The sequence below is a fragment of the Triticum urartu genome, chromosome 5A (assembly GCF_056163025.1).
Source record: "Triticum urartu cultivar PI428250 chromosome 5A, HENAU_Tu73, whole genome shotgun sequence".
In the NCBI taxonomy this organism is placed as follows: Eukaryota; Viridiplantae; Streptophyta; class Magnoliopsida; order Poales; family Poaceae; genus Triticum; species Triticum urartu.
The window spans coordinates 278479661-278499086 of NC_141877.1; the positions used below are offsets into that span (position 1 = coordinate 278479661).

At 43.2% G+C, this 19426-nt stretch overlaps 1 protein-coding gene across 1 annotated transcript; it reads left to right on the forward strand.

Annotated features, from left to right (window-relative positions):
* The first annotated feature begins 11834 nt into the window (after window positions 1-11834).
* Window positions 11835-12704, forward strand: LOC147971060 (uncharacterized). The gene has a single exon (XM_087523804.1). The coding sequence runs from the start codon at window positions 11835-11837 to the stop codon at window positions 12702-12704; it is 870 nt and encodes a 289-aa protein (XP_087379930.1).
* The last annotated feature ends 6722 nt before the right edge of the window (window positions 12705-19426 follow it).

Genomic DNA, 19426 nt, shown 5'->3' on the forward strand with positions numbered 1-19426 from the left:
AAACTTGGCAGGCGGCCTACTGACAACATAACAAGACCGCATGCCAACTCTCATCCCATTCCAAGAACCTTTTTCGGCCACTTATAAAATACTATTTCGGACATGCCGCGGGCGCGTGCAAGTGTGTCTGGGCTTGACACGGACAACGGACAGAACTGGGGAAGAAACCCGGACGAATGCAATTTTTGAAAACATGCAGATGCAATGTGGATGATGACATGGCAAGATGCAACACGCAAGCGAATGACATGGCAACGCCGGCGAATAACTGGAAGACACCTGGCGCAACGGTCTCGGGGCGTCACAAGGAAGGTGGAGACTTGGAGTGTTCTACGTACACTAAAGCAACAACACCAAGATGGAAGGCCCTGGATGTGTTTGGGAGATTTCAATGAAATCTTGAGCAATGACGAAAATATGGGAGGGGCACCAAGGGGGCAAGGATATATGGACCGGTTCCGGGAGGCTCTCAACTACTGTGAGCTCCAAGACATTGGTTTTGAGGGCGATATGTTTACACGGAGGAATCACAGCGAGGAGAGTGCAACTTATATATGTGAGAGGTTGTTGGGGAACGTAGCAGAAATTCAAAATTTTCTTACGTGTCACCAAGATCTATCTATGGAGAGACTAGCAACGAGGGGAAGGAGAGTGCATCTACATACCCTTGTAGATCGCTGAGCGGAAGCGTTCAAGTGAACGGGGTTGATGGAGTCGTACTCGTCGTGATTCAAATCACCGATGACCAAGTGCCGAACGCACGGCACCTCCGCGTTCAACACACGTACAGCCCGGTGACGTCTCCCACGCCTTGATCCAGCAAGGAGAGAGGGAGAGGTTGAGGAAGACTCCATCCAGCAGCAGCACAACGGTGTGGTGGTGATGGAGGAGCGTGGCAATCCTGCAGGGCTTCGCCAAGCACCACAGAAGAGGAGGGAGAGAGAGATGCAGGGCTGCACCAACGAGAGATCGAATCGCGTGTCTTCTGGGCAGCCCAATGCCTCAATATATATAGGGAAGGGGAGGGGCTGCGCCCCCTCTAGGGTTCCCACCCCTAGGGGGGCGGCAGCCCTAGATGGGGAGCAAGGGGGGCGGCCAAGAGTGGATGGGAGAGAGAGGCGCACCAATATGGGCCCTAAGGCCCATATCCCATTAGGGTTTGCCCCCTTTCCACCTCTTAGGCGCATGGGCCTTAGTGGGGCTGGTGCCCTTGGCCCATGTAGGCCAAGGAACACTCCCCACAGCCCATGTGGCCCCCCCGGGGCTGGTGGCCCCACTTGGTGGACCCCGGGACCCTCCCGGTGGTCCCGGTACGTTACCGATAAACCCCGAAACTCTTCCGGTGACCAAAATAGGACTTCCCATATATAAATCTTTACCTCCGGACCATTCCGGAACTCCTCGTGACGTCCGGGATCTCATCCGAGACTCCTAACAACATTCGGTAACCACATACAAACTTCCTTTACAACCCTAGCGTCATCGAACCTTAAGTGTGTAGACCCTACGGGTTCGGGAGACATGCAGACATGACCGAGACGTTCTCCGGTCAATAACCAACAGCGGGATCTGGATACCCATGTTGGCTCCCACATGTTCCACGATGATCTCATCGGATGAACCACGATGTCAAGGACTTAATCAATCCCGTATTCAATTCCCTTTGTCTATCGGTACGATACTTGCCCGAGATTCGATCGTCGGTATCCCAATACCTTGTTCAATCTCGTTACCGGCAAGTCTCTTTTACTCGTTCCGTAACACATCATCCCGTGATCAACTCCTTGATCACATTGTGCACATTATGATGATGTCCTACCGAGTGGGCCCAGAGATACCTCTCCGTTTACACGGAGTGACAAATCCCAGTCTCGATTCGTGCCAACCCAACAGACACTTTCGGAGATACCTGTAGTGCACCTTTATAGTCACCCAGTTACGCTGTGACGTTTGATACACCCAAAGCACTCCTACGGTATCCGGGAGTTGCACAATCTCATGGTCTAAGGAAATGATACTTGACATTAGAAAAGCTTTAGCATACGAACTACACGATCTAGTGCTATGCTTAGGATTGGGTCTTGTCCATCACATCATTCTCCTAATGATGTGATCCCGTTATCAACGACATCCAATGTCCATGGTCAGGAAACCGTAACCATCTATTGATCAACGAGCTAGTCAACTAGAGGCTTACTAGGGACATGGTGTTGTCTATGTATCCACACATGTATCTGAGTTTCCTATCAATACAATTATAGCATGGATAATAAACGATTATCATAAATAAGGAAATATAATAATAATCAATTTATTATTGCCTCTAGGGCATATTTCCAACAGTCTCCCACTTGCACTAGAGTCAATAATCTAGTTCACATCGCCATGTGATTAACACTCACAGGTCACATCGCCATGTGACTAACACCCAAGAGTTTACTAGAGTCAGTAGTCTAGCTCACATCACTATGTGATTAACACTCAATGAGTTCTAGGTTTGATCATGTTGCTTGTGAGAGAGGTTTTAGTCAACGGGTCTGAACCTTTCAGATCCGTGTGTGCTTTACAAATCTCTATGTCATCTCCTAGATGTAGGTACCACGTTCTATTTGGAGCTATTCCAAATAACTGTTCTACTTGGAGCTATTCTAAATTGTTGCTCCATTATACGTATCCGGTATCTCTACTCAGAGCTATCCGGATAGGTGTTAAGCTTGCATCGACGTAACCCTTTACGACGAACTCTTTTACCACCTCCATAATTGAGAAAATTCCTTAGTCCACTAGTTACTAAGGATAACTTTGACTGCTGTCCTGTGATCCATTCATGGATCACTCTCGTACCCCTTGACTGACTCATGGCAAGGCACACTTCAGGTGCGGTACACAGCATAGCATACTGTAGAGCCTATGTCTTAAGCATAGGGGACGACCTTCGTCCTTTCTCTCTATTCTGCCGTGGTCGAGCTTTAAGTCTTAACTTCATACCTTACAACTCAGGCAAGAACTCCTTCTTTGACTGATCCATCTTGAACAACTTCAAGATCATGTCAAGGTACGTGCTCATTTGAAAGTACCATTAAGCGTTTTGATCTATCCTTATAGATCTTGATGCTCAATGCTCAAGTAGCTTAATCCAGGTTTTCCATTGAAAACACTTTCCAAATAACCCTATATGCTTTCCAGAAATTCTATGTCATTTCCGATCAACAATATGTTAAAACATATACTCATCAGAAATTCTATAGTGCTCCCACTCACTTCTTTGGAAATACAAGTTTCTCATAAACTTTGTATAAACCCAAAATCTTTGATCATATCATCAAAGCATACATTCCAACTCCGAGATGCTTACTCCAGTCCTTAGAAGGATTGCTGGAGCTTTGCATACTTATTAGCATCTTTCAGGATTGACAAAACCTTCCGGTTGTATCACATACAACCTTTCCTCAAGAAAATCGTCGAGGAAACAATGTTTGACATCCTATCTGCAAGATTTCATAAATAATGCAGTAATCGCTAATATAATTCCAACAGACTCTTAGCATCACTACGAGTGAGAAAGTCTCATCGCAGTCAACTCCTTGAACTTGTCGGAAAACATCTTAACGACAAGTCGAGCTTTCTTAATGGTGACATTTACCATCATTGCCCGTCTTCCTTTTAAAATCCATATGTACCTAACAGCCTTACGACCATCAAGTAGTTCTTCCAAAGTCTACACTTTGTTTTCATACATGGATCCTATCTCGGATTTTATGGCCTCGAGCCATTTATCGGAATCCAGGCCCACCATCGCTTCTCCATAGCTCGTAGGTTCATTGTTGTCTAGCAACATGACTTCCAAGACAGGATTACGTACCACTCTGAAGTAGTACGCATCCTTGTCATCCCACGAGGTTTGGGAGTGACTTGATCCGAAGTCTCATGATCAATATCATAAGCTTCCACTTCAATTGGTGTAGGTGCCACAGGAACAACTATTTGTGCCCTGCTATACACTAGTTGAAGTAACGGTTTAATAACCTCATCAAGTCTCCACCATCCTCCCACTCAATTCTTTCGAGAGAAACTTTTCCTCGAGAAAGGACCCGATTCTAGAAACAATCCTTTATTGCTTTCGGATCTGAGACAGGAGGTATACCCAACTGTTTTTGGGTTGTCCTATGAAGATGCATTTATCCGCTTTGGGTTCGAGCTTATCAGCCTGAAACTTTTTCACATAAACGTCGCAGCCCCAAACTTTTAAGAAATGACAGCTTAGGTTTCTCTAAACCATAGTTCATACGGTGTCATCTCATCGGAATTACGTGGTGCCCCTTTTAAAGTGAATGTGGTTGTCTCTAATGCTTAACCCATAAACTATTGTGGTAATTCGATAAGAGACATCATGGTATGCATCATATCCAATAGGGTGCAGTTATGATGTTCGGACACACCATCACACTATGGTGTTCCAGGCTGTATTAGTTGTGAAACAATTTCCACAATGTCTTAATTCTGTGCCAAACTCGTAATTCAGATATTCATCTCTATGATCATACCATAGATATTTTATCCTCTTGTCACGACGATCTTTCAACTTCACCCTGAAATTACTTGAACCTTTCAATAATTCAGACTCGTGATTCATCAAGTGAATATACTCAACATCTACTCTAATCATCTGTGAAGTAAGAACATAACGATATCCACTACACGCCTCAGCACTCATTGGACTGCACACATCAAAATGTATTACTTCCAACAATTTTCTTTCTAGTTCCATTTTACTGAAACCGAGGCTTTCAGTCATCTTGCCCATGTGGTATGATTTGCATGTCTCAAGTGATTCAAAATCAAGTGAGTCCAAACGGTCCATTTGCATGGAGTTTCATGCATACACACCAATAGACATGGTTCGCATGTCTCAAACTTTTCAAAAACGAGTGAGCCCAAAGATCCATCAACATGGAGCTTCTTCATGCGTTTTATACCGATATGACTTACGTGGCAGTGCCGCAAGTAGGTGGTACTATCATTACTATCTTTTGGCATGTACATGTGTATCACTACGATCGAGATTCAATGAACCATTCATTTTAGGTGTAAGACCATTGAAGGTATTATTCAAATAAACAGAGTAACCATTATTCTCCTTAAATGAATAACCGTATTGCGATAGACATAATCCAATCATGTCTATGCTCAACACAAACACCAATCTCGATGGTAGAAGGAGCGTACGATATTTGATTATATCAACATTGGAAACACTTCCAACACATATCATCAGCTCACCTTTAGCTAGTCTCCGTAGCTTTTATTTCGAGTTACTAACACTTAGCAACCGAACCGGTATCTAATACCCTGGTGCTACTAGGAGTACTAGTAAAGTACACATCAACACAATGTATATCCAATATACTTCTATCGACCTTGCCAGCCTTCTAATCTACCAAGTATCTAGGGTAATTCTGCTCCAGTGGCTGTTCCCCTTATTACAGAAGCACTTAGTCTCGGGTTTGGGTTTAACCTTGGGTTTCTTCACTAGAGCAGCAGCTGAATTGCCGTGTCATGAAGTATCCCTTCTTGCCCTTGCCCTTCTTGAAACTAGTGGTTTCACTAACCATCAACAATTGATGCTTCTTCTTGATTTCTACTTTCGCGGTGTCAAACATCGCGAATATCTCAAGGATTATCAAACATGTCCCCGATATATTATAGTTCATCACGAAGCTCTAGCAGCTTGGTGGTAATGACTTCGGAGAAACATCACTATCTTATCTGGAAGATCAACTCCCACTTGATTCAAATGATTGTTGTACTCAGACAATCCGAGCACAAGCTCAACAATTGAGCTTTTCTCCTTAGTTTGTAGGCTAAGAAAATCGTCAGAGGTCTTATACCTCTTGACGTGGGCACGAGCCTGAAATCCCAATTTTAGCCCTCAAAACATCTCATATGTTTCGTGACGTTTCAAAAACGTCTTTGGTGCCTCAACTCTAAACCGTTTAACTGAACTATCACGTAGTTATCAAAACGTGTATGTCAGATGTTCGCAACATCCACAGACAACGTTCGAGGTTCAGCACACTGAGCGGTGCATTGAGGACATAAGCCTTCTAAGAAGCAATGAGGACAATCCTCAGTTTTCGGACCTAGTCCGCATAATTGCTACTATCAACTTTCAACTAAATTTTCTCTAGGAACATATCTAAACAGTAGAACTAAAGCGCGAGCTACGACATAATTTGCAAAAAACTTTTGACTATGTTCAGGATAATTAAGTTCATCTTATGAACTCCCACTTAGATAGACATCCCTCTAGTCATCTAAGTGATTACATGATCCGAGTCAACTAGGCCGTGTCCGATCATCACGTGAGACGGACTAGTCAACGTCGGTGAACATCTTCATGTTGATCGTATCTTCTATACGACTCATGCTCGACCTTTCGGTCTTCTGTGTTCCGAGGCCATGTCTGTACATGCTAGGCTCGTCAAGTTAACCCTAAGTGTTTTGCATGTGTAAAACTGTCTTACACCCGTTGTATGTGAACGTAAGGATCTATCACACCCGATCATCACGGCGTGCTTCGAAACGACGAACTGTAGCAACGGTGCATAGTTAGGGGAGAACACTTCTTGAAATTTTAATGAGGGATCATCTTATTTACTACCGTCGTTCTAAGCAAATAAGATGTATAAACATGATAAACATCACATGCAATCAAATAGTGACATGATATGGCCAATATCATATTGCTCCTTTTGATCTCCATCTTCGGGGCTCCATGATCATCATCGTCACCGGCATGACACCATGATCTCCATCATCATGATCTCCATCATTGTGTCTTCTTGAAGTTGTCACGTCATCTATTACTTCTACTACTACAGCTAACGGTTAGCAATAAAGTAAAGTAATTACATGACGTTTATGTTGACACGCAGGTCATAAATAAATAAAGACAACTCCTATGGCTCCTGTCGGTTGTCATACTCATCGACATGCAAGTCGTGATTCCTATTACAAGAACATGATCAATCTCATACATCACATATATCATTCATCACATCCTTTGGCCATATCACATCACATAGCATACCCTGCAAAAACAAGTTAGACGTCCTCTAATTGTTGTTTGCATGTTTTTACGTGGCTGCTATGGGTTTCTAGCAAGAACGTTTCTTATCTACGCAAAGACCACAACGTGATATGCCAATTGCTATTTACCCTTCATAAGGACCCTGTTCATCGAATCCGATCCGACTAAAGTGGGAGAGACAGACACCCGCCAGCCACCTTATGCAACTAGTGCATGTTTGTTGGTGGAACCGGTCTCACGTAAGAGTACGTGTAAGGTTGGTCCGGGCCGCTTCATCCCACGATGCCGCCGAATCAAGATAAGACTAGTAACGGCAAGCATATTGAACAAAATCAACGCCCACAACTACTTTGTGTTCTACTCGTGCATAGAATCTACGCAATAGACCTAGCTCATGATGCCACTGTTGGGGAACGTAGCAGAAATTCAAAATTTTCCTACGTGTCACCAAGATCTATCTATGGAGAGACTAGCAACGAGGGGAAGGAGAGTGCATCTACATACCCTTGTAGATCGCTGAGCGGAAGCGTTCAAGTGAACGGGGTTGATGGAGTCGTACTCGTCGTGATTCAAATCACCGATGACCAAGTGCCGAACGCACGGCACCTCCGCGTTCAACACACGTACAGCCCGGTGACGTCTCCCACGCCTTGATCCAGCAAGGAGAGAGGGAGAGGTTGAGGAAGACTCCATCCAGCAGCAGCACAACGGCGTGGTGGTGATGGAGGAGCGTGGCAATCCTGCAGGGCTTCGCCAAGCACCACAGAAGAGGAGGGAGAGAGAGATGCAGGGCTGCACCAACGAGAGATCGAATCGCGTGTCTTCTGGGCAGCCCAATGCCTCAATATATATAGGGAAGGGGAGGGGCTGCGCCCCCTCTAGGGTTCCCACCCCTAGGGGGGCGGCAGCCCTAGATGGGGCATGGGCCTTAGTGGGGCTGGTGCCCTTGGCCCATGTAGGCCAAGGAACACTCCCTACAGCCCATGTGGCCCCCCCGGGGCTGGTGGCCCCACTTGGTGGACCCCGGGACCCTCCCGGTGGTCCCGGTACGTTACCGATAAACCCCGAAACTCTTCCGGTGACCAAAATAGGACTTCCCATATATAAATCTTTACCTCCGGACCATTCCGGAACTCCTCGTGACGTCCGGGATCTCATCCGAGACTCCGAACAACATTCGGTAACCACATACAAACTTCCTTTACAACCCTAGCGTCATCGAACCTTAAGTGTGTAGACCCTACGGGTTCGGGAGACATGCAGACATGACCGAGACGTTCTCCGGTCAATAACCAACAGCGGGATCTGGATACCCATGTTGGCTCCCACATGTTCCACGATGATCTCATCGGATGAACCACGATGTCAAGGACTTAATCAATCCCGTATTCAATTCCCTTTGTCTATCGGTACGATACTTGCCCGAGATTCGATCGTCGGTATCCCAATACCTTGTTCAATCTCGTTACCGGCAAGTCTCTTTTACTCGTTCCGTAACACATCATCCCGTGATCAACTCCTTGATCACATTGTGCACATTATGATGATGTCCTACCGAGTGGGCCCAGAGATACCTCTCCGTTTACACGGAGTGACAAATCCCAGTCTCGATTCGTGCCAACCCAACAGACACTTTCGGAGATACCTGTAGTGCACCTTTATAGTCACCCAGTTACGTTGTGACGTTTGATACACCCAAAGCACTCCTACGGTATCCGGGAGTTGCACAATCTCATGGTCTAAGGAAATGATACTTGACATTAGAAAAGCTTTAGCATACGAACTACACGATCTAGTGCTATGCTTAGGATTGGGTCTTGTCCATCACATCATTCTCCTAATGATGTGATCCCGTTATCAACGACATCCAATGTCCATGGTCAGGAAACCGTAACCATCTATTGATCAACGAGCTAGTCAACTAGAGGCTTACTAGGGACATGGTGTTGTCTATGTATCCACACATGTATCTGAGTTTCCTATCAATACAATTATAGCATGGATAATAAATGATTATCATGAACAAGGAAATATAATAATAATCAATTTATTATTGCCTCTAGGGCATATTTCCAACAGAGGTTAGACAGAGCAATAGCAAATGAGGAATGGTGTGCACAGTTCTCGGACTTTCGGGTGATCAACGGCGATCCGAGGCACTCTGATCACAGGCCTGTAGTGGTGACAACGGAACAAGCAGCAACGGCAGGAGCACGGGACACAACCTTTCAGTTTGAAGCTCGATGGATGCAGGAGGAAGGTTATGATGAGATGATTAAGAAGGCGTGGGAGGAGAGATGTCTCGGGCTTTGGAGGGAGTGGCCAGAAGGTTGGAAAAATGGAATAAAGAGGTGGTGGGGGAGCTAGGAATGATATTGAAAAAGGCGAATTGTGAGCTGGAGAAATGGAGGAGGCGTGACATAACGGAGGAGAAGGTGAAGGAGGAGGCCCGGTGGAGAGCGGAGGTCTCATGCCTAGAAGAACTACTTCATATCAAGTGGAGGCAAAGAGTGCATGTTTGGTGGCTGAAGGAGTGGGGGAAGAATACAAAATTCTTACATAAATGTGCTACAGCAAGGAAGAAGAACAATAAGTTGAAGGAGTTGAGGAGGGAGGATGGATCGGTGGTGGCGGAGAGACCCGAGATGACTAACTATGTCTGCTCTTTTTTTTAGGATTTGTTTAAAACCAAACAAAGTAGCAGAATGGAGGAACTAACGCAGAAAGTTCAACCACGGGTCACACCGCAAATGAATATAGCCTCATGAAGGAGTTCACAAAGGAAGAAATTAAGGTGGCTCTTGATCATATTGGTGACTTGAAGGCGCCAGGACCAGACGGCATGTCGTCTCTGGTGTATAAGAAACATTGGAACATGATGGGAGAGAGAATTGTTGACGAGGTTTTGAAGGTGCTGAATGGAGGTCCAATGCTGCACGGGTGGAATGATACATATGTTGTTCTCATACCGAAGGTGAAGAATCCAAGCAGGATAAAGGACTTGAGACCCATAAGCTTGTGCAACGTGTTGTACAAACTAGTTTCAAAGGTCCTTGCAAACAGGCTAAAACTCATCTTACCTGAGGTGATCTCCGAGAACCAGAGTGCATTTGTGCCAGGTCGCCTGATCACGGACAATGTCCTCATTGCTTATGAGCTATCGCATATGTTACTGAATAAACGAAAAGGGAAGGAAGGATACGCAGCAATCAAAGCAGACATGAGCAAAGCGTATGACCGTGTCGAATGGAGCTTCCTCAAGGCGATGATGGAGAAGCTGGGGTTTTGTGATGCTTGGGTCAGGTTGATAATGAAGTGCATTACCACAGTAAGATATCAAATCAAAGTCAAAGGCAGCCTTATAGAGCAGTTTGAGCCAACCCGAGGCTTGCGCCAAGGGGACCCGCTCTCGCCGTACCTCTTTGTCATTTGTGCCGAGGGGCTGTCTGCATTGCTACACATGGTGGAGAGGGAGGGGAGACTAGGAGGTGTCAAAGTGTGCCATGGTGCACCAGCAATCACCCACCTCTTCTTCACTGATGATTCAGTTTTGATGATTAAGGCGAATAACAATGAGGCCAGCGAACTGAAGAAGATCCTGGATTTGTACGAGGACTACTCAGGGAAATGCATCAATAAGGAGAAGAGCGCCATAATGTTCAGTGCTAACTCGAGGGCAGCGCAGAAGGAGGATGTGAAGCGGTGCATTGGTATTTCATGTGAAACTTGGAATGAACGGTATCTTGGTTTACCGGTGTATGTCGGACGATCACGCAAACAAGTTTTTGCTTACGTCAAAGATGCTATCTGGAGGCGAGTTCAGGGGTGGAAGGAGAGGCTTTTGGACAAGGTAGGCAAGGAGGTGCTCGTCAAAGCCGTGGCACAAGCCATTCCAACATATGTGATGTTATGCTTTTACCTTACAAAAACCCTTTGTGAGGAGATAAGTTCGCTCATTGCAAAGTTTTGGTGGAGCCATCAGGATAATGAGTCCAAGATACACTGGATAGGATGGCCCAAACTGACAAAGTCCAAGGCACATGGGGGTTTAGGGTTCAGAGACATCCATTGTTTCAATATTGCCATGTTATCGAGGCAGATTTGGTGACTCATTCAAAGACCCGACAACTTGTGTGCCCAGGTACTGCAGGACAAGTACTATCCTGACGGTAACATCCCCAATGCAGCACCTAGAGAGGGTATATCCTACACTTGGAGAAGCCTGCTTCACGGCCTGGATCTGTTCAAGCAAGGCTACATTTGGAGAATTGGAGACGGGCAGAATGTGAGTATTTGGGATGACCCCTGGCTGCCAAAAGCTTGGACTCGACGGGTGCAAATGCCTAGGAACGGAACCCTGCTAAGCAAGGTGCACGAGCTCATAAACCCGATCACAGGAGCTTGGGATGAACCCCTAGTTCGGGATATCTTTGTTCCGGAAGATGCCAACCTTATACTTGCGATTCCACTACGGGACGGTATGAAAGATTTTATCGCCTGACATTATGATGAGAAAGGGTTGCATTCCGTTAAGCAGGCGTATAAGCTGCAGGTTAAGATGCAGGAAATAGCGAGTGGGGCTGAGGCAGGAATGAGTGTCGAGATCCAAGGTTCGCTCGATGCCTGTGAGAGAACCTTTTGGAGCAGAATTTGGAAGATGTCGTGCCAACACAAAATTAGAATCTTCACCTGGAGGGTGGCTCATAACTCCCTAGCTACGCGGGCTAATTTGCTGGCCCGGGGGATGGAACTAGACGACACCCGCTGCCTATTCTGCAATAGAAACAATGAGGATGGTGGCCACCTATTTATCCGTTGCAAGGCTGTGAAGGAGGTGTGGCGAGCTCTGGGAAAGGAAGGAATCAGAACGGCTATGCAGAATTTTGGCAATGTGGGAGAGGTCATGGATCACCTGTGGTCGCTCCCAATGGAAGACAGAGTGCAGATCTTGTATTTCTGGTGGGAGTGGTGGAATGAGAGGAATAGGCTAAGGAAGAATGAAGGAAGAACCCGGCCGGAGGAGTTAGTGCACCGGACTCGGACGGCCACCATGGAATACTGGGATATCGTGGGTAAGCAGACCCATAGCAAGCCGAAGGAGAAATCGCAGTGGCGACCGCCGGGAGTGGACGTGCTGAAATTCAACTTTGATGGTGCCTTTGTGCCAGGGAGCAACCAATCTGCATGGGGACTGGTTGCGCGGGATCACACAGGTGACGTCGTCGCATGCATGGCGGGAAAGTGCGAGCACATCAACGATCCCTTCGCGGCTGAATTACAAGCGGCGGCTGGCGCAATGGAGCTGGCAACCCACCTGGGAGTGATCCGGATCTGCGTGGAGACGGACTCGCAGCTACTGCAGTCGGCGCTTCTACAGAAGGAGCCTAGCTTCTCGGCATACGCCTCTGCTCTGGACGACCTAAAGACTCAAATGAGCCTATGGTTCTCAAAGTGTGATATTATGGTATGTAGGAGGGAAGCCAACGCTGCTGCCCATGAGCTTGCTAAGCTAGGGTACGAATGCAATGTGAATGAACCCACTCTTTGGGATGTTAATGTTCCGCCGTCTGTGGCTGGACTGGTTGTAGGCGACATGCCTAACCTGGTTACGTAATAAAGCTATTTGCTTTGACCCTCAAAAAAAGTTCTCTATAATATATCTCGGGCGTTAGAAACGGGAGCTCCTGTTCGGAAAATCCTGTTTGACGCTCCTTTGCGTCAAACTGCAGGCACTTCGCATAGGCCAGCGGTCGAGCAGCGACGCAATGGGCTGGCCCAGTTTTTTATGTACAATCGCAGCAACTAGCCAGCCGGTTTTGGGAACCTCTAGAACGTTTCCATTTTTTACTGGTTTTTCTGTTTTCTTTTTTCCTGTTTTTTCCCTTATTCTTTTCTTTCATGTTTTTCGTTTTCTATTATTTTTTTCTTTTCAAGGTTATTTTATATTTTGTAAACTAAGTTCGTGTTTGAAAATTGTTCTTAAATTTAGAAAAATGTTCTTTCCTTTAAGAAATGTTTAAAATTAAAAACATTGTCGTTTTAAAAAAAGTTCATAAATTCGGAAGATTTTCACGATTAAATTTTTTTTTGTTTTTGATAAAATTTTGCGAATGATTTTGTTCAAAATTTTAACAACTTTTCAAAAAATGTTCGGGTGTTAAAAAAAGTTTATCATTTCCAAAAAATGTCCTTGCTTCAAAAAAATGATAGAAATTCAAAGACGATCATTTTTCCAAAAATAATTCAAAAATGTTCGCATACATTTTTCATAAAAAGTTTGGAATGTTTCTGCTCCAGAATTTAGTTTCAATAAATGTTTATGTTTTCAGTTTTTGAAGTTTCAAAAAAATTTCCCATGTCAAAAATTGTTCAGAAATTTCAAAAAAATGTTCATGTTGGCAAATTTTAGTCGGGAGTTTAAAATGTTCGCATTTGCCCAATTTTGTTTTGGAATTTTAAAAATTGTTCCTGTTTAAAAAAGAAGCTTCCTGATTTCGATTTTTTTTTGTTATTTTCGAAAAAAATTCAGTTTATAAAACCATTCTGAAATTTGAAAGGTATTTGTGTTTCAGAAAACAATCAATTTTTCGTAAAAAATGCATTTGATATTCCAAAAATAATTCGGATCTGCCCTGTTGGTTGGTTCTTAAAGATTGACGCTGCTATCTAACAAGAATTGCTCACTCGACACTTTGCCGCAAATTGTGGCATATAGGAGGGGAGCTCTTATCTGCCGCTCTTTGCGGCAAATAGCAGCTGGAAGCACACACAAACGGCCACCTGGGCTGGCCCAACAGCTGGACCGCGGTATGCAAAATTCCAAAAGTTAGTGCTGTTGAAGGGAGTCGAACAAAGGATCTTATGGTCTTAGAGACAGCGGCATACACATTATCGGGGCGCTGCAGGCGCCTGTCTGCAGAATACACATTATCGGGAGCCTGCAGCGTCAAATAGGATTCGTCGTTAGAAATTCTAAAGAATAGTCTCTCTTATAGCTGGGCAAACCACAAACGACTGACCCGGCTGTATAAGAATAGTCTCTCTTATAGGTGTGCAGAATGGGCCGACCCAGTAAGTGGAAGGTGCAGGTACTTTCTTCCGTTTATCACTTCTCTTCCCTGGTTACTTTTGTCTAAAAAAGAAACTTGCATGGTTACCTAAAAAAATAAATTGTTTTATTACTTCCCCGGGTTTACACCGGCTGTTGTTTTTCCAAGTTTCCGTTCTCCTGCATTTTAGTTGCGGTTTCCAGTTTTTACCTTTTATTTTTTATTTTCTTTTGTGTCGTTTGATGATTTCTTTTTATTTTATTTTTTGAAAACGTCAAACAACTATTGAAAATATAATAATGTTTTCTTATAATATGTGAATATTTTATAATTCTATGAACTTTTTTGAAAATGCATTAGTTATTTTTAAATTATATGATATTTTTTAAAATATAAGAACATTGTTCCTACATCAATATTTTTTAAATCTGGGAACAGTTTCAAAAAATTACATGAGCATGTTTTAAAAAGGCAAAGCACATTTTTATGCTAATACATGAAGTGTTTTTTTACTGTACTAGTTTATGAAAAAAGTGCGTAAGCAGTTGTTTTAAAAATATGTCCATATTGTTTAAATGCACGATCAAAATTTCAAACTAAGTGCTGATTAAAAAAATGTGAGACCACTTCTTCAAATTACATGGACATCTTAGAAAGGCATGAACCAGAAATTTCTTTTGGGTCCTAGGCTCCGTGGAGCACGGATTGTGGAAAATACAAAATTCCAGAAAAATACATTACACATGAACCTGGGATGTATACTACATCTCTATATTTTCGTGATGAAATATGTTGTGTTCAAGCTGCACACACAAAAACATAATGTGATGCCTTTCTACCACATGCTGTTCACTATAAAAGTCTGTGATTTTATTTTATTAAATACAATGCACACCAAAACGTATTTGATCACGAAACCTTACATAAATGGGAGTATACATGTGAATGTTCATGTGTATTTTGTCTGGGAATTTTTGGCAGTTTAAAATATACATGTTGAATTTTTTGCACTTCTTTTTTATGTGTGTACACTTTTGAATTTATATGATTTCCGTTAAAATAATACGTAAGCAGTTTTTCAGAACAAACGAATAATTTTAAACTATATGAAAATCTCTATAATACGCAAATAGGTTTTGAATCTGTGAATACCTTAAAGAAGATTTATACGAATAATATGTAAGCATATGAACACTTTTTAACTGTATAAAGATTTTTGAAAAATTATGCAAATTTCTGTATGGATTGATAAAATAATATTTGTTTCCAAGTAATTTTTTGGATCAGGTAAAATGATAAGAAAAAATGTGAAAAAAATTAAATGGGAGAAAACGGCTATTTTTAGAAACATAAGGAAAAGGTTTGTTTATGCATTTTTTAGAAACACATGTAGTTTCAATTCGTACGCGCAACCATTAAGGTGCATTTTTTCAAATCTAATATCCCTAAAGATACAAACTAAATCCTCTTGGAGACTTCTGCTTCGTGGTATCAATCTCCGCAAGACGAAATACTCCCAAGACTTCAATAAACAGATTGCACAGTTAGATTGAGACAATTATACTAGTACTCGTTCACCGGCACGAACTTGCCAATAAAGATATCTAAAGGCTCCTTTTCCCGTCCATCCAAAAGGATGGAAGGCCTTGAGCAAAGAACATAATTGGTCCGGAGATATACCCCTAGAGTGCAGGCTATCAAAACACAAAATCTTCACTGTAATATGAAAGAAAGATGCCAATTCCACAAAGAACCAAACCAACAAAAACAGTAGCATGACACAATAACATAAAGTCATCGGTTTTGAACAAACGGATCTACGAGGATACAAACATATATGTCTTCATGGTATCGCTGAAGAAGGAACATGTTTTTTTTTGGAAAACGCTATGACCAGCACTAGACGCGGGCAAAGAACATGAAACTCCTAAAAATCCGAGCCCACATACATAAAATCCTGTGCCAACCCTCAAGGATTGGATTAACTCCAATTGGGAAGATGATAGTTCTCTACTGATTTAATCCATGGTGATACCCACAACATGGTGATCCATGGTGATTCCCTAAGCACGACTCCGACGTTCGTTACCTGCCTTCAGAACCACCGCAACGACCATCAAAGGAAAGTGCAACGAATCACCTCGTCATCCGAGCTGGATGCTTGTGCAGACCTTCAAACTTGATTACCAAAGGCGAAGTCATTGTCGTTGAAAGAATATGATTGAGGCAGCACACGGACACGCTATCAAACTATAGATATGGCACCACCGCACGACTAAGATGCCGAAGGAGGAAACCATAACTGACAGCCACCAACTACGAACCCAGCACACGATCTGTCTTTCAGATGTCGTCGATATAGACCACTACTTGTAACAGTTCTTGGACTACCTCCCAAGCTCCATGACGACGCTGAAGCGGGCATCGTGGCAACGGCGGAGCGTGAGGACTCAAGGCCGCCGCAAGGATGTCGCCACCGCCGAGACATCCCTGCTGGAACAGAGCAGTTCCCAAATCCATCACCGACCATATAGCCGATCACCTCGTCGGGAAAGGATCTATAGCTTCTTTATTCAGCGTCGTCGTCGCCGTTGTCGAACAACCCAAAATCGAAGCTACTAGGCCCTAAAACCTGAAACTACACGATGCACATGTGTTGGATTCAATCGCTGGTCACAAGAAGAAACGCTTCGAAAAAATATTTGTTTTCATTCTTGGAAGCCGCAGTGTTGCGGCTAAGGTCTCTTCCAATGCAAAGATGCTTAGATAAGGTGTTAAGTGCATTAAATAGCTTAGCAACTCAAGTCCCTGATGCATAGGTGCTTTCTACCTCCGTCCTAGTTTATTGGTCCCTTCGTATTTTGTGTCAAAGTTTAACCATATATTTAACTAAGAAAATACTAATGCATGTCATAAAAAATTATATTGTTTAATTTGTATTTGAATATAGTTTTTGATGATACTATTTTTGTTATGTATAATTTATATTTTATTAGTTAGAATCATGGCCAAAGTATGACACTAAATACGAGGGGGCTAATAAATCAGGACGGAGTAGCTTTTTTTTCTTTTGAACGGGGAAAGGCGCCCTCAGCGCCAAATTCATTCAACTCAAAAACAGTGTACAACATGGAGTACAAAACCCTGTAAATTTAAGGTAGAAAGAGTAGAAATGGCAAGGCATATTTTGTTCCTGTGAGCTGAACCGAAACAACTATGGACAGGTTCCAAAGAGCGACTAAGAACCTGATGAGCTACACTGTGTGCAATTCCATTTATTTCTCTAGATATATGGAACACCTGCAGGTGTAGATTTTGGGTAGTCCTATAGAAATCAGCAAGAGATTCTCTAATCACCCAAGGAGTGGAATCTGTTGTTACATTCCTGTTCGCCGCCGCCTTGGCAAGAGAAATATTGTTGGTGAGAAACGTGGGCTGCTCGACTTGTAAGATCTGCGCTGCTTTGGCAGCAAGAAGAAGAGCTTGTGCTTCTGCTTGTAGAGGTGACGAAGTTAGTGGTGCGGATGCTTGAATCTGAACTTGGATACTTCTATTGTCCTGTAAAAAATTAAGAAAAACTCCAATGCCTGTAGCTGCATCTCCATTTGATAAACCTGGAATTTTTGAACATTTGAAAGAAGCATCAGAGAATATTTTGGCTCCTGAGATTAGAAGATCAGACTTAATGGTGCAGCCCTATTGTAGCACCAAATTGTTGTCCCTGTTAATATGAGCATGGATAGTAGAATTAGAATTGTCAGGAGGAACCTCTTGGATAGTGTTGCATTCAGCCATGGCCAGCGCAACAAGATGTACCTGATGAGGGAAAGTACATTTCCTAGCAAAAAGACAATCATTTCTTGATTTCCAAATGCACCATAAGAAGTTGAAAACGTTTGGGATCGATGCATAAGGATGATTCACATTGAGCAAAGCATAAATAATATTTTGCATAGAATGATGATTCTCTATAAGAAGATCTGTCCTAAGATACCAAGGATGAGCAAACCAAGATGCTCTCACAAACGGACATAGGAAAAAGAGATGCATTTCATCCTCATCTTGCGAACAACGACAACATGCTTTAGTAATATGCCTAGAAAAACGGCTAGCTCTGCAGCCTGTAGGAAGGGATTTTCTAAGAAGTCTCCATGCAAATGTTTGGACCCTTGGCACCATATGCTTTTGCTTCCAAACTTGATTAAGAAAATCTTTCACAAGGTGAGAAATCTATGTAGGCCGACTTCTTGGTTGGCTTTGAATGTCCTGCAAGCACAGTTTGTAAGTACTTTTGGTGTTACACTTACCATTAGGCATGAGATCCCAACAAAGAATATCATCACAGTCATCTTGAATGATCTTGGTTTGAGTAATAACAGAGGTTGTGGGTTCTTGAAAAATAGAATAGATGAGAACATTGTTCCAGGCTTTCTGTTCTTGGAGCCAAAGATCTTTGACTTGAGCAGGATAAGTAAAGTTTGTAGGTTGAATAATGAGATGATTGTAGATATCAGTCCAAGCTGGGCACCAGGGAGTACTCCAAATGGAATTTTTTCCTTGAGTGATCTGATAGAAGGAGTGAGCTTTGAGTTTAGGGAGCATCTTGAGAATGGAGGACCAGAAGGCTGATTTTGGAGCGCTAGAGGTGGCAGTCCAAAAAGAAGAGTCCCAAAAATATTTGGACTTAAGAACAAGATGCAGATGTGAGCCGGGAGAGTTGGCAATTCTCCAAGCAGAGGCTAGGATAAGACCTTGATTCATGGCTTGAAGGTTTTTTTATTCCGAAGCCACCCTCTTTTTTTGACATGCAGATGTCTTTCCAGGACCTCAGACAAAGACTTCTAGTAGGATTATCTTCTCTGATTCCTTTCCACCAAAAAGTTCTAATGATAGCAGAAAGTTTGGCAATAAATTTCTTGGTGAAGAAAATATTAGACATATAATAAACCGGAATGGCCGAAAAAACAGATCTAATGAGCTCCAGTCTAGCCACATGAGAAAGCATATTAGCCTTATAACAAGGAAGCTTAGCCATAAATTTATCTAGAACAAAATTGTAAGCAATAGTTCTATTCTTGGCAGGGAGAATCAAAGGGTGTCCCAGGTGGGTGAAGTTCTCATCCATGGCAGGAACAGGAAAGATGCTTTTAATATCTGAGACAACACACTGGTTAACCTGAGCACTGAAAAGTATAGAAGACTTGGACCAGTTTGGAGTCTGACCTGAAGAAGCGCAAAAACGATGAATGATATGAGCCATGGTACGAGCTTCCTGCAAGCTAGCTTT

What these genes read in the sequence shown, in the direction of transcription:
- LOC147971060 (XM_087523804.1), top strand. Translation starts at nt 11,835, where the DNA reads ATGGAACTAGACGACACCCGCTGCCTATTCTGCAATAGAAACAATGAG.